The sequence below is a fragment of the Carcharhinus amblyrhynchos genome, chromosome 2, assembly GCF_965287045.1.
Source record: "Carcharhinus amblyrhynchos chromosome 2, sCarAmb.v2.hapA, whole genome shotgun sequence".
NCBI lineage: Eukaryota > Metazoa > Chordata > Chondrichthyes > Carcharhiniformes > Carcharhinidae > Carcharhinus > Carcharhinus amblyrhynchos.
Window position 1 is genome coordinate 111,983,680 of NC_137325.1, and position 15,879 is coordinate 111,999,558.

At 43.2% G+C, this 15,879-nt stretch overlaps 1 protein-coding gene across 2 annotated transcripts in view; it reads right to left on the minus strand.

The window, feature by feature from the left end:
• Positions 1-444: 444 nt before the first annotated feature.
• LOC145361441 (phosphatidylinositol 5-phosphate 4-kinase type-2 alpha) overlaps positions 445-15,879 on the minus strand; it is a 215,412-nt gene continuing 199,977 nt past the window's right edge. For both annotated transcript variants that reach the window (XM_080217254.1, XM_080217264.1), the window contains exons 8-10: positions 13,772-14,024; positions 2,364-2,467; positions 445-1,421 (exon numbers count right to left, since the gene is read on the minus strand). In XM_080217254.1, coding sequence (XP_080073380.1) covers positions 1,341-1,421; positions 2,364-2,467; positions 13,772-14,024 — 438 coding nt within the window. In that variant the 3' untranslated portion in view covers positions 445-1,340. The remainder of the gene's footprint in view (positions 1,422-2,363; positions 2,468-13,771; positions 14,025-15,879) is intronic.

Below are 15,879 nucleotides of genomic sequence, written 5' to 3' on the forward strand. Positions count from 1 at the left end.
TAAGGAGTCAAATTCCTCAGAGCCCACTAATACCATGGAGAAGATGGACATTTTCCTGAGGTCATTTTATTTGAATCCATGTTAATATGGAAAAGCTGCTCACAATGTGACATATCAGACACTTCTTTTGTAAACACTAGTAACAGTGGGAATGAAAAGAAGTTTTTACATTGAGATGAAATAATTAAATCAATCTGCACGATTTATTACGATTGGTGATCTGAGATGTTACGAATGCAGTGTTCCTTTCCATTTTGTATTCCAATCCCTAACACAATGGGATCTGCTGTGTAGAAAAGTGACATGGAGATGCCGGCATTGGACTGGGGCTGGCACAGTAAGAAGTCTCTCAACACCAGGTTAAAGTCCAACAGATTTATTTGGAATCACTAACTTTTAGAGCGCTGTTCCTTCATCAGGAGCAATGCTCCAAAAGCTCGTGATTCCAAATAAATCTATTGGACTTTAACCTAGTGTTGTGAGACTTCTTACTCTGTATAAAGTGGTCAAGGTGTCTTCAAATCCTTTAACATCTTACCCATTTTTTATTAAAATACGAGTTAGATAAATGTAGTAAAATGTTGCCCAAAACAATGTTAAATAATCATAAGGCAGATCCTGACAGTTAAATGCAGATCTTTTCTGTACTGTGAGAATGAAGCTCTGATAAATTAAATACAAAGCGCCCAATTACTGTGAATGAATGAGACTGAAATTTTTGATTTCTTAATTTGACCTCTGCCTTAAAATAATTATAAACTTTTAAACAAAGATGGTATAAGCTGCCTAAAGTGGGGGATTTAAGACTAACTTATCACAACATAAATTTACAGTACTTTGCAAGTTTAATTAGGTCAAGACTCCCTTTGAAAAAAACAAGAAGCTACCTTGTGGAGTGCCAGTGTGCACAATGGAAGTGTAACATTAGCAAGTTAAACAAATACTGCTCTGCATCTTTCAGTTCAAGTGATAAACCGATCCACAGTTTATAATTTGATACCAGTAATTGCTGTATGTCAATTAACATGCAATTTCTTCCCATTATTGAAAGTACCTCCTCCCATGAAGTTCCATCACAGCTAATCCTGGAGTGTTGCTAAAGCAGTGCACTCTGATGATTTTATATTCTTCCCACAAAATAAAGTCCTTAATTGGGAGTACTGTGCTGGCAGTTTCAGGAAGCAGTTAAAGCTATTTTCCGTCAGTCATCTCATTCAGAAGATGTAAAGAAGGGAATGCTTTCAGCAAGACGAACATTGCATATGCCACTTCATTTAGCCCATTTCATTCCCACATTTTTGTAACCCCTCCCATTCCCTGCATGTGCGATCCATGTCGAGCTATGTCAAAATACTGGTGATAAATTCCACAAAGCGCTTTGAGTACTGCTCTGGGTTGACGGTGGAGATCTCAGCACCAGACTATAAACACAAGAAATACAAATGATCATCATTTTAAATTTAACTTTCTAAAGTAGGTCTTCACATAATGACTGGACATGGGATTGCATAAAACTTTGCATACAAATCTTTTAAAGTGCTTATTTCCTTGTGAAGGCTGAGAGAATTAAAGAAAAAAATTTAGGTAATTCTCCACAAGCGGCGGATAATAATGCAGTGCATCAATTTCAACCACTCATTTCTTCCTGATGACTAGACCCAATTGCAGGACTGAGGCATGTCAATTGACAGCCAGTGAATAATGTCTAATTTAGTTTGAAATTAAGAACAGGAAGAAACCTATATATGCTCATTCCTAGGTTTTTCTCATTAAGGGCAGAAATGTCAGTATTGATGACTGGAAAATTTTCAATTTAGCCATCTAGAATCAGTATCCAATGTAATCTGGTCAGCTATTGAGTAACCAGTTCCAGAAAGTTTTTGAAGTGTGGACACTTTTGTGCAGTCAAATCCGATATACAATACGCAGAGCGACAGCAAATACAATAAATCACAATTGAGTCTGTTCTGATGGTGTTGCATCAAAATTGATCATTGGGCAGGACGCAGAGCAGGACATGCTACTCTTCTTCAAATATCATGATCTTTTACTTCCAGCTGAACAGGCAGTTAGGACCTCAGCTTATTGCCTCATTGATGGGATGTCTGACAGTGCCATACCAATCCAGTTTGGCATTGGAATGTCAGCATTGAGTGGGTGCTTTAGTACTGGATGGAGCCCACAGTCTTAAGTCTCAAGAGACAAATGCACGGCCTGCTGAGCCAGGCTGACACTAAATAACTACCATAGTCACTTAGAATGACTCTAGCTACATAACCACACTTTTAACTTCATGATATGCACTCACTAAAGAAGAATAACTTTCTCAAACTTCAAAACAGGTTTTGAGGGAAAGTACTTACGCCATGCTTGACTGTTTTGGCAGCATGTGCAGCTTTCTTCTTTGCATCATAATGTGTTAGAATGTCAATAATTCCCAGAAAGTAAGTCTCCTTCCGCAGGGAGTCTATGAAATAATTATGTGATTTATGAACAGGATGTTATTGAAAATGTGTAGATAGATTTTATTAAAAAGGTGGAAATTTTTTAAAAAATGGCAACATTAACTAACATATATAGGACATGCAGCAGTGGGAGTTATCTTATGAATACTAAAAGAAGGAACAATGAATGAGCACTTTCAGTACAAGCCAATTTCCAATATATATCTTATCCCTTTTTAAACTGATAATTGTGAATCCTAACTTGTAAGCAAGGACTTGCCATTTCACATTTTCCCACATCCAACAAAAAACACTAGGCTTTGAACTAGATGCTAATCTGGAGGCACACCACTGGGATGGCTCCAGGTTTCAGTGGAAATCCAAACTAGCCTATTTCCAAAGAAAGAGAGCAGGGGGGGCGGGGAATAAAAATCAGTACACAAAAAGCAGTTTGTATGTTTAAGTTAACAAAAAATACAAAAGAAAGCACTTTGCATAAAGGCTCCACACCTTTACCAAGGTTTTCTATCTCTTAAGATGGTCAGAAGATCCAGGCTGGATTTTCACAGCAACTTCACTGCAGTATTAATGCAAGCCTACTTGTAAATAAACTAATAAATAATACTAATAAGTAAACTTAAATTTACTGTTTTTAAAACCAGTCCTTTGGTCAGGCTAGGAGCCGGGAAGGCTGAGAAAATAGTGTAGCATCATGCCACTTCTCCAGCAGCGGGAAGTGTCATCAATGGCCCACACTCCTAGACTCCTATTGAACCACATATGCAGCCTAGGGTACTGCTGAAATGGATTTGCCCCTTGCTTCCAGCCCTGCCCCTCAGCACTTAATCCAGCCCATGGTATCTATGCAAAGAAATAAAAGAGTAAGTTACAGCAACTGTAGAATCTCAAAGTACTCTTTAACCAGCCATTAAGTCATAACACTGCTATTGTTTATTCTTTATTTCATATCAGGGGCCGAGAGAAAAAGTGAGAAGTGGAAATCACAAACCAGCAACTCACCCAAAATTCAATTGTCTGTGGTATCCTGTCCTATTTGCAGCAGAACCTTAAGAACATAAGAAATAGGAGCAGGAGTAGGCCATCTAGCCCTTCGAGCCTACCCCACCATTCAATAAGATCATGGCTGATCTGAAGTGGATCAGTTCCACTTTCCCACTTTCTCCCCATAACCCTTAATTCCCTTGTCTATCAGAAACCTATCTACCCGTGACTTAAATATATTCAGCGAGGTAGCCGCCACCACTTCAATGGGCAGAGAATTCCAGAGATTCACCACCCTTTGAATGAAGAACCTTCTTGGTACAGACTGGCCTTAGCAGTCACCCATGTACCCATCAGAACCCTACTAACCACCCCAGCTGATGACCATAGTCATCTTTGCTTTGAAGAATGAGCAAGCCTTTAAGTTATAATTTATAAAACAAAAACATGAAATTAAAAATTCTGAAGAAAATGACTTGGGGAAAAAAACACTTAGTCAATGTGCAGGGTTCAAAACTTTGTAATTTGACTAAGGAATTGAAAGGTTGCCAACGTATCATGTTTGTTTCCTCTTCTGAACTTTAGACTTGGTAAACATGTATACGTCCAACATTGCTGGTTACACTGTTGTTAAATGTGACCTTACCAGAATTCAAGGAGAGAAAGCTGCAAGTCTGAACAGTTCAACTAGCTGTGCACTTAGCCAAGCTGTTCCAGTACAGACTGGCATCTGCTCACAAAAAGCAAGATGAACACAATCCTGCCAATTACTGCACCGTCAGTCTACTCCTGATCATCAGCAAAGTGATGGAAGTGTCACTTGGCATCAACAGTGCTGCCAAGTGACACTTACTTCAGCAATAACTGCTGTTTGCTGCTTAGTCTGAGTTCTACCAAGATCAGTTGGCTCTGGACCCAATTACAGTTTAGGTCCAAACATGCAGACAAGATGAATTCAAGAGGTAAGGTGAGTGACTGGCTGGCTGGCTTTTACATCAAGACAACATTTGACCCAATGTGGCATTAAGGAGCTTTAGCAATGTTGAAGATCAGGGGAAAACTCTTCACTGGTTGGAGTCATAACTAGCAAAAGATGATGATTTTGGTTGTTGGAGGCCAATCATCTCAGCCTCAGGGCCTCCTCAAGGTAGTGTTTGTGTCCATACCATCTTCAGCTACTTCATCAATTGCCTTCCCTCTATCACAAGATCAGAAGTGGGATGTTTGCTGACGATTGCACAATGTTCAGTGCCATTCCTGACTCCTCGGATATTGATGCAGTCTGTGCCTACATGTAATGTGACCACGACAACATTCAAGTTTGGGCTGATAAATGGCAAGGAAAATTTGTGCCACACAATTGCCAAGCATTGATAATCTACAACATGTGAGTATTTAACCATCTCCCCCTGACATTCAACAGCACTAACAATGCTGAAACCGCCCCCCCAATCAACATCCTCAGTCTTACCATTGACCAGAAATTTAACTGGATCAGCCATATGAACATTGTAGTACCAGAGCATTTGACTAGATTTGATTTATTATTGTCATGTATTAGTACATAGTGAGAAGTATTGTTTCTTGCATGCTATACAGACAAAGCATATCATTCATAGTGCAGGCTAGAGGTTGGGAATTCAACATAGAGTAACTCAGCTATCAACTCCCCAACCTAGGGTGTTTTAGAATATTCTCCACTTGCCTGAATGAGTGCAGCTCCAACAAGATTCAAGGAGCTTTTCATTCTGAACAAAGCAGCCCTCTTGATCGACACTCCATTCACCACCTTGAACATTCACTCCCTCCACCACAGGTGCACAGTGGCAGCAGTGTGTACTGCCTGTAAGATGCACTGCAGCAATTCACCAAGGCTCCTTTGACAGTACCTCCCAAATCAATGATTGCTACCCTTCTTATTTCTAAGGACAAGGACAGCAGATGCATGGGAACATCATCATCTTCAATTTCCCCTCCAAGCCATACACCATTCTGACTTGGAATAATATCGCTGTTCCTTTACAGTCACTGGTTCAAAACTGTGGAATTCACTGTGTGTGAGGTTCAAGAAGCTGGCTCACCATCATCTTTCCAAGGGCAATTAAGGCTAGCTTTCCCACCGATACTCAGTCACGAAAGAATTAAAAAAAAAAGTAAATTAGGTGTAAGCATTTTGAGGTAACATTTGCCCTGGTCTACACTTTTTGCAAAAACTCATGAGGTGTTAACGTGGTAAGCACTTTTTCATTGGTTGTTGGTGTAGGAGCCTGATGTAATAAAGAAAACTGTGACTATTTATAATATTACAACCATACTCTGTTACATTTTTTCTAACTCCAGCCCCGCATATACTTTGAGCCTCCACACCTTTAACTTTAGCGTGCATTGCTGAAAGATGACAAAATGTGTGGGATACATTTACTTCTCCAGTCATTTCAGCTCAGAATGTTGAGTCAAGAGTGTGAGATGGAGATACTTTGAGATTTAAGGGACAGTGAGTAATATAAACTCCAGAATGCAGTCACACTGCAGAGAAATAGAAGTACAGAAAAAGGATTAAGAATAAATAGTTGGGGGGGCAAGGGAAAACTGAGTGGATGAAGTGAAAGAGGAACCACAGAGTTTGGCGAAACTGAGCAAATATAAGCAACTTAACTGTGGTAAGGAAAGGGTCGCTGTGAAGATGTGAAAATACTAACCAAGGCACCGAAGTCCAGGATGTAGTCCAGGGTGACGGAATATAGAAGTTGAGATCTTGGGGATCTCAGTTAGAGACAGAGGGCCCAATTTTAATCATCACGTTGCACCCGTTTTTGAGTGCAAAAACTTGGTAAATTCAGGCCTGAGGCAAGTAATGCGATCCACGCCCACCTCTGCGCCAGTTGCCCCTTTACCAAGGCCCGAAAATGGCTGCAACTGGGGCCACACCTGAAACTAGTGTGACAGCCATTTAAATACATTTGCAGGCATTTAAATTGACTTATGGGCTGCACGCCTAACCTTACCAGCACTTCCCCCTTTACCACTGTGTTCGCCCATCTGGAATTGACGCGAAACAGACATACTCCATACAAGTCCGATTTGGAGGCTCATCAGTGAGAGTTAGTGAGGAGGTAAGTGCCGAGCGTCCAACAACTTGTTTGCAATTTGGGGGGTGGGGGTCCAATGGCTCTCTGCTTGAGATCGGTGAGGGGTGGTTAAAGAGGGTCTGCTACCATTCTGTCTGTGATCAGTGGGGGTGAAAGGGAGGCTGTGATCAGTCTGAGTGGCAGCAGCGTAGGGTGATGTGGGTCACTAATGTTGGGGAGGGTGGGGCAATGTCGGTGGGGGCCAGGGGGAGGTATTGTCCAGCCCAGGTGGGATGTGGCAGGGGACCAACATTCTATCCTTTCTTTCTGCGCATGCGCATTTGGAGGCACCGATCGGAGCTGCAGGATTTCGGGTACGTTAAGCCCCGCTCACAGGCTGGTGCAGATTCAGACTAGCTGATATTTTTGCAGTCAGTATGTGTATGGGGGTACCTGAGAACAGGTCTAAAAGTCAGATCTGACACACTCCCAGTCCGCCCAGCACTTAGAATCAAAATGGTAAAAAGGTAGCTCCACGAGTTGTGATCAAGGGTCCCAGAATATATATTGGCGACCTTGTTGTTCCAGAATAAAGGATATATTAAAAGCAGTTGGGAAGGAGTTTGGAAGTGAAGGAGTTGGACCAGTTGTTGTGGTTTATATCAAACCTGCCCGAGACTAAAAACCTAGTGGAAATGCTTGGTAAGACTGCAGAGAAGATTAAACCAATAAAAGGGGGAAGAGATGAGAAGGAGATCAGATCTAAGCTCTGAAGTCCTGTCACATTTAGTCCTGAACGGTGGTGGATAATTAAACAATTAACTGGAGGAGGTTCCACAAACACCTCCATCTTCAATGATGAGGGAGCCCAGCACATGGGTGCAAAAGACAAGGCTGAAGCATTCGCAACCAACTTCAAACAGAAGTGGCGAGTGGATCATCCATATTTACATTCTCCTGAGGTCTCCAGCATCGCAGATGTTAGTCTTCAGCCAATTCAATTCATTCCATGTGATATCAAGAAATGGCTGAAAGAACTGGACTGCAAAAGCTATGGGCCCTGCCAACATTCTGCTGAGGACTTGTGTCCCACAGTCAGTCAGGCCCCTAGCCAAGCTGTTCCAATACAGCTACAGCACTGGCATCTATCTGGCAATGTGAAAAACTGCCCAGGTCAAGTCCTGTCCATAACAAAATGCAACACAATTTACTGCCCCATCCTTCTACTCTGGATCACCAAAGTGATATGGCCACCAGATGCTTCTTCTGCAGGAGTCCCTGGAGCCTTGCTTGCTAATTGGTTTTCCATTATAGATACTGGCAAGGGCAATGGTTCCTAAGGATGGATGCAGCCAGAGCCAAGTCTGTGGCACCATGGATGGCTCAGCTACACTGGAGATTAGGTAGATGAGTAGAAAAGCAACAGTAATGAGGATTCCATAGTCAGAGATCAGACAGGTGCTTCTGTAGCAGTGAACACACCAGGATTATATGTTGCCTCCCTGATGCCAGGGTCAAGGTTGCCACGGAGCAGCTGTACAACATCCTTCTGGGGAATGAAGAAAAAGGCAGAAGTCGTATTCCACATTGCTACCAATGACACACAGGTAGGAAGAAGTATGAGGTCCTGAAACCAGTTTTTAGGGAGTTAGGAGGAAATTAAAAAGCAGAACCTCAAGATTATTCTTGAGGTGGGCAGCACAGTGGCACAATGGCTAGCACTGAATGGCTAGGGTGAATGCGTGGCTGAGGGACTGGTGTAGAGGGCAGGGATTTCGGTTCCTAGATCACTGGGACCTCTTTAGGGGTAGGTGGGACCTCTATAGTAGGGACGGGTGGCACTTAAATACCAGGGGGACTAGTATCTTGGCGGGAAGACTGGCTAAGGCTACCGGGGGGACTTTAAACTAGAAAGGATGGGGGGAGGGAACTGTGATGGGGAAACTGGGACGGAGGAGGTTCGCTCCCAGGTAGGGGAGGACCGCAGGCAGTATGGGAGGGAGGTTAGACAGGTGGTGGAGATGGGAAATGCCCAAACTGAGGGGCTGAAGTGTATATATTTTAATGCAAGGAGTATAGTGAATAAGGTAGATGAGCTTAGGGCGTGGATAGCTGTTTGGGATTGTGATGTGGTGGCCATTACGGAGACTTGGATGTCTCAGGGACAGGACTGGGTACTTCAGGTGCCAGGCTTCAGGTGCTTCAGGAAGGACAGGGAGGGTGGCAAAAGGGGTGGTGGCGTGGCACTGTTGATCAGGGATAGTGTCATGGCTACAGAGAAAGAGGATGTCGTGGAGGGATTGTCTACAGAATCTCTGTGGGTGGAAGTTAGGAACAGCAAAGGGTCAAAAACTTTGCTGGGTGTAATCTATAGGCCGCCCAATAGTGACAGGGAAGTTGAAGTGCAAATAGGGAAACAGATTCTGGAGGGATGTTTTAATAACAGAGTTGTCGTGATGGGAGACTTCAATTTCCCAAACATCGACTGGAATATCCCTAGGGTAAGGGGTATAGATGGGGAGGAGTTTGTTAGGTGTGTTCAGGAAGGTTTCCTGACGCAGTATGTGGACAAGCCTACGAGGGGAGAGGCTGTACTTGACCTGGTACTGGCAAATGAACCAGGGCAGGTGATGGATCTTTCGGTAGGAGAGCATCTTGGATATGGTGACCATAATTCTATCTCCTTCACAATTGCGTTGGAACGAGATAGGATCAGGCAGGCTAGGAAGGTGTTTGTCTGGGGTAAGGGGAGATACGAAGAAGTCAGGAAGTTACTTGGACAAATAAACTGGAAGGAGGCGTTCTTAGGGAAAAGTACCGAAGCAAGGTGGCAGATATTCAAGGAATGTGTGTCTGGAGCTCTGAATGACAACGTTCCGATGAGACGAGGGGGTTTTGGTGGGTCGAGGGAACCGTGGTGCACAAAGGATGTGTTGAACCTAGTCAGGAAGAAAAGGAAGGTGTACAAGAGGTTCAGGGAATTAGGAGATGTTAAAGATCTTGAGGAGTATAAGGACTGTAGGAGGGAACTTAAAAGGGAAATTAGGAGAGCCAGAAGGGGTCATGAGAAGACCTTGGCGAGTAAGATTAAGGAGAATCCCAAGGCCTTCTATAAATATGTGAAAGGTAAAAGGATAAGAAGAGAAGGGATAGGACCTATAAAAGGTGAGGGGGGAAAGGTTTGTGTGGAACCAGAAGAAATGGCGGAGGTGCTTAACGAGTACTTCGCCTCAGTATTCACGGTAGAAGCCGATCTGGGAGATTTTGTTATGGATTTGCAGCAGATGGAAAGGATTGAGTACGTGAATATTAAGGAGGAGGATGTGTTGGAACTTTTGAATTCTATCAAGGTAGATAAGTCGCCGGGACCAGATGGGATGTACCCCAGGATACTGTGGGAGGCGAGGGAAGAGATTGCAGAGCCCCTGGCGATGATCTTTGCGTCGTCAATGGAGACGGGAGAGGTTCCAGAGGATTGGAGGATTGCGGATGTAGTTCCTATTTTTAAGAAAGGGAACAGAGATAGCCCGGGAAATTACTGACCGGTGAGTCTGACCTCAGTGGTTGGTAAGCTGATGGAGAGGCTTCTGAGGGACAAGATTTACGAACATTTGGAGAGGTTTGACATGATCAGGAATAGTCAGCATGGATTTGTCAAGGGCAGGTCGTGCCTTACAAGCCTAGTTGAGTTCTTCGATAACGTGACTGAACACATTGACGAAGGAAGTGCCGTGGACGTAGTGTACATGGACTTCAGCAAGGCGTTTGATAAGGTCCCCCATGCAAGACTTCTTGAGAAGGTGAGAGGGCATGGGATCCAAGGGCCTTTGGCCTTGTGGATCCAGAACTGGCTTGCCTGCAGAAGGCAGAGAGTGGTTGTGGATGGGGCTTTTTCTGAATGGAGGTCAGTCACCAGCGGAGTGCCTCAAGGATCTGTTCTGGGACCCTTGTTGTTTGTCATTTTCATAAATGACCTGGATGAAGAAGTGGAGGGATGGGTAAGTAAGTTCGCTGATGACACGAAGGTCGGTGGTGTTGTGGATGATCTGGAAGGATGGCAAAAGTTGCAGCAGGACATAGATAGGATGCAGGACTGGGCGGAGAAGTGGCAGATGGACTTCAATGCGGATAAATGTGTAGTCGTCCATTTTGGCAGAACCAACGGGATGAACAAGTACACTATCAAGGGCAGAAGTCTGAGTAGTGTTGAGGAGCAGAAGGATCTTGGGGTCCGGGTCCACAGGACTCTTAAATCGGCCTCGCAGGTGGAGGAGGTGGTCAAGAAGGCGTATGGTGTACTGGCCTTCATTAATCGAGGGATTGAGTTTAGGAGTCGGGAGGTAATGCTGGAACTTTATAAGACCCTTGTCAGGCCTCATTTGGAGTATTGTGCGCAGTTCTGGTCGCCTCACTATAGGAAGGATGTAGAAGCTATTGAAAGGGTACAGAGGAGATTTACAAGGATGTTGCCTGGACTGGGAGGCATGCCTTATGAAGTTAGGTTGAGGGAGCTGGGACTCTTTTCCCTGGAGAGACGAAGGTTGAGAGGTGACCTGATAGAAGCTTACAAAATGTTGAGAGGAATAGATAGGGTGGACTCTCAGAGGCTATTTCCCCAGTTTGAAATGGTCGCTACGAGAGGACACAGATTTAAGGTGCGGGGAGGGAGGTTCAGAAGTGATGTTAGGGGTAAGTTTTTCACTCAGAGGGTGGTGAGTGAATGGAATCGGCTGCCGTCAGTGGTGGTGGAGGCGAACTCGCTGGGGTCTTTTAAAAGACTTCTGGATGAGTATATGGGGTTTAATGAGATTGAGGGTTATAGATAGGTCTGTAGGTTGGTAGGTGATGATGTGATCGGCGCAACTTGTGGGCCGAAGGGCCTGTTTGTGCTGTAGTGTTCTATGTTCTATGTTCTATGTTCACTGCTGCCTCATAACTTCAGGGTCCTGAGTGCTATTCCCAGCTTGGGTCACTGTCTGTGTGGAGTTTGTGCATTTTCCATATCTGCGTGGGTTTCCTTTGGGTGCTCCGGTTTCCTCCCACAGTCCAAAGATGTGTGGGTTAGGTCCCGGGATGCATAAATTAGAGGGATTAGCAGGGAAAATATGTGGGACATAAGGATAGAGCCTGGGTGGGATAGATGTCAGTGCAGACTCGATGGACCAAATGACCTCCTTCTGCACTGCAGGGATTCTATACTCCCGATGTTACGTACTAGCGAGCATAGGAATAGGAGGATTGATTGACTGAATACATGGCTGAAATACATCAGCTTTCTTTTCTCCTTTAGAATACATTATTGTGATTATTTGAAATTTGGCATTCTTGCAGTTGTCCTGCTGAGCACAAGAGTAAAAACTTCAGCCACATATTTTTTCAGCAATACATAACTAGCAGGTAATGTTACATTTATTTGGATCTGTGGTCAGAACACCTTTGGAGTACTGTATGCAATTCTGGCCTCCATGCTTCAAACAGTATGTTAAAACACTGCAGAATTTGTAGGAAAAGATTTTCAAGGTCTTTACCAAGATTGAGAGGATCTAATGATAATCAAGGATTTAACAAGACAGGACTGTTTTCTCCAAAAAAGAGAATACTGAAAACAGAGCAAACAGTGGTGTTTAAAATGAATAAGACATTAATTAAGATGGATGTGGAGAATTCAGAAACAGGCAACATAAATCTAAAATATTAACAGGTCAAGTAAAGCATTTAGCTCCAGCTTTAGGAAAAATTTATTTATAGAGCGTTGTGAGAACATGAAATCTGCCTTCATACAGTATGATTGAAGCAGATAGCATTGATGCATTTAATGAGAGTGTTTTTAAAAATAGGATGTGGGCATCGCTAGCTAGGCCAACACTTACTACCCATCCCCAAGTGCCCTTGAGAAGGTGGTGGTGAGCTACCTTCTTGAACTGCTGTAGTTCCTGTGGTGTCTGTACACCCACGGTGCTTTTTGGGAGGTAGCTCCAGGATTTTGACATAATCATAGTGCAGGAATGGCAATAAATTTCCAAGTCATGAGGGTGAGGCACTTCAAGGCGGACTTCCAGGTGGTGGTGGTCTCTTGTATTTGCTGACCTTGTCCTCCTAGATGGTAGCAGTTGTTGGTTTGGAAGGTGCTGTCTAAGAAGCCTTGGTGAGTTTCTGCAGTGCATCTTGTAGATAATAGGCAGTATTGCCATTGTTCAGCGGAGGCAGAAGGAATGAATGTTTGTGGAAGGGGTGCCAATCAAGTGGGTTGCTTTGTCCTGGATGCTGATGTTGTTCTTGAGTGTTGTTGGAGCTTCATTCATCCAGGCAAGTGGAGAGTATTCCATCACACTCCTGGCTTTGCCTTGTAGATGGACAGGCTTTGTGGAGTCAGAAGTTGAGTTACTCGCCACAGGATTCCTAGCCACTGATCTGCTCTTGTAGCCACAGTATTTATATGGCTAGTTCAGTTGAGTTTCTGTTCAATGACAACTTCCAGAATGTTGATAGTGGGAGATTCAGCGATGGCAATGCTATTGACGATCAAAGGGTGATGATTAGATTCCATCTTGTGGGAGATGGTTATTGCTTGGCACTTGTATGGCATGATTGATACTTGCCACTTGTCAGCCTAAGCCTGGATATTGTCTGGGTCTTGCTGCAGACACAAGGCAGAATAGAATGGGACCCAGAGGGTGGTGGGTAGAAACTCCAGCAGAGAATAAATTTGGCATAGAACTAATGGATCAACTAGCCCTTTTCAGATTTGTAGATTCTGTGGTTGGAATCTTCTAGCCCTTTACGCCAGTGGGACCTTCAGGCCCCGCCGAAGTGAACAGAGATTTCGATGGCTTTCTGACCTCTCTATGAGTGTGATAAGCAGCACAGGCCAACCCACGGGAATCAATGGTTAAAAAAAACACTATGCATGTGATTTGAGTGTTAGCATGCAAATGATTAAAAACAGATCCATTTTAGACAAATATTCTCTGATTAAATTAAGATCTGCAGAAGTGCAGTCTGGAGGAAAATGAGTACGCATTTATCATAATTAGAATTTGTATTTAATTGTTCTGATGTAAATGGCTGAATGCTTTTTCAGACAAGTATATAACGGTTAATTTAAATTAGTTTATATTGACAACCATACTTTTATTTTCTGTGTAAATTGCATCAGCACATAAATGTTATCAACTATTTTGTTATAACTGCTGGCAGCAACTTGGATTTTTATATTTTTATGTACATTACATGAACAAAGTACAATTGTTTACTTACTTTCATGGCTTTTTATGGCATACACATCAATAGTTGGGTCAAATTCACCAGGTGCTAATGGTCTTGAACTGTTCAGTACATTCCCAGGGCTATCTGGAGGTGTTCCACATGATCCAGTTGTATGGGCTCCAGCCCCATCACTTTCTCCTTCATCTTCTTCATCCTCAAACTCCATTTCTTCCTGTTCAGCTCGCTCAACATCATGAATTCCAACCAGAAGACTGTAGTCCATGATCTTCAGCTGAGCAAGGAACTGAAGTAAAATTACAGCAAATGAAAATTATACTTAAAGATACTTATAATTAGAACAAAACATGACAGTAATTTAAGAATTAAAAACAGTATTTATTGGCACGGTGGCACACAGGTTAGCACTACTGTCTCACAGCACCAGGGACCCGGTTCAATTCTGGCCTCGGGTCACTGTCTGTGCAGAATTTGCACATTCTTCCCGTGCGTGCATGGGTTTCCTCTGGGTGCTCCAGTTTCCTCCCACAGTCCAAAAATGTGCAGGTTGGGTGTGTTGGCCATGCTAAATCACCCCTTAGTGTCTCATAATGCAAATTCCAACAGGGAGGACATGATCTAGCTTACTCAAATGTGAATAACCTTTCAACACTTAATTTGGGCCTGAGCTTCCTCAGAGTGAGTGAGTCAGATGTTACTCCAGTCCTAGTTTTTTTTAATCGTAATATTTTTTCCTACTGTGATGTCTGACCTTCTGACTCAGGATGAGCGAGACCCAGGCAGTGAAACATGTTCTTGGGGCCTAGCATCGAGGGCAGCTCCAACAGATAAAAAAATACCATGTCCATCTGGACTGGCCTCATGGGGCGAGGTGACAGGTTGACCCTTGGGGTGAGGGGGGTTATGCCTCAAAAGGGAGGGGGTGGAATTGGATAGGATTGGTTGGAGGCAAATCTTATTAACTGGGGACCAAAAGAGAAAATGCTGGAAAATCTCAACGGTTCTGGCAACATCTGTAAGGAGAAAATAGGGCTGATGTTACGAGTACAGATGTCAAAACTGAAAGGCATGGAAAAAGTGAGAGATATTTATACTGCAGGGTGAGGGAATGAAAGATGAATCATAGCCACAAAAGCAAGGGGAAAGGCTGCTAATGGCAGTCCATAGAGAGAATAGAAGGTGCGAATGGCCAAATGGCTGAAATCTGAGGGTAAGCTGTGACAGATGAAGATTTGAGGGGGCGGGGGGGTGGGGGTGGGAAGAAAGGCAGTAAAGTAGCAAACAGTAGAGATCAGTTAAAAATGAAATGAAATGAAATGAAAACAAGGGGGTCGAGATGAGACACCGCTAATTATCTAAAGTTGTTGAATTTGATGTTGAGACCAGAAGGCTGTAATGTGCTTAGCCGGAAGATGAGGTACTATTCTCCAGTTTGTGTCACACCATTAGCAGCTTCTCTTTTGGTTTCAGATTCCAGCATCTGCAGTAATTTGCTTTTATCCCATTGATTGGGGAATTCCCATATTCACACAGGGATGGAAGAAGTCTGTTAAGAAAGCGGGGTGGGGGGTGATCCACAGGAGTGCGAGCAATAGTTATTCACAAATTAGAAGAGGTTTTAATTCTTCTAGCTTTATCTGGGTAACTATTTATACAACCCAGTTGGGACTCTTTGAAGTGTGCAATTTAATAGCATTTCCATACAGTTCCCTGAGGAATGCAATTGTCCAGAAGGAGTATGTACTTGCAGGTAATTATTATATAAATCATTATCTGTGACCATCTGAAAGAAGTCCCCAGTGCAAATTATGGGTATACAATATCTTGGAGTTTGCATGTTACAGCCCTAAGTCTAGGCTTGTGAGGAATGACCATTTGGACAATTGATTGTCAGGTGTATGTAGAACTGTATTCAATATGACTTAAAATCTTAAGAAAACAACATAGGAAACAGGAATCTGTTCTTAGTCTTATTTTAGTATGTAAACTAAATTCACAAATAAAATCAGTAAGCTCTAGAAATACTCAGCAGGTCTTGCAGCACCTATGGAGGGAGAAACAGTTAACATTTTGAAGCAAGTATGACTTCTTCAGAACTGAAGTTAACTCAGACCACGATAACTACAATAGTGCCACACACA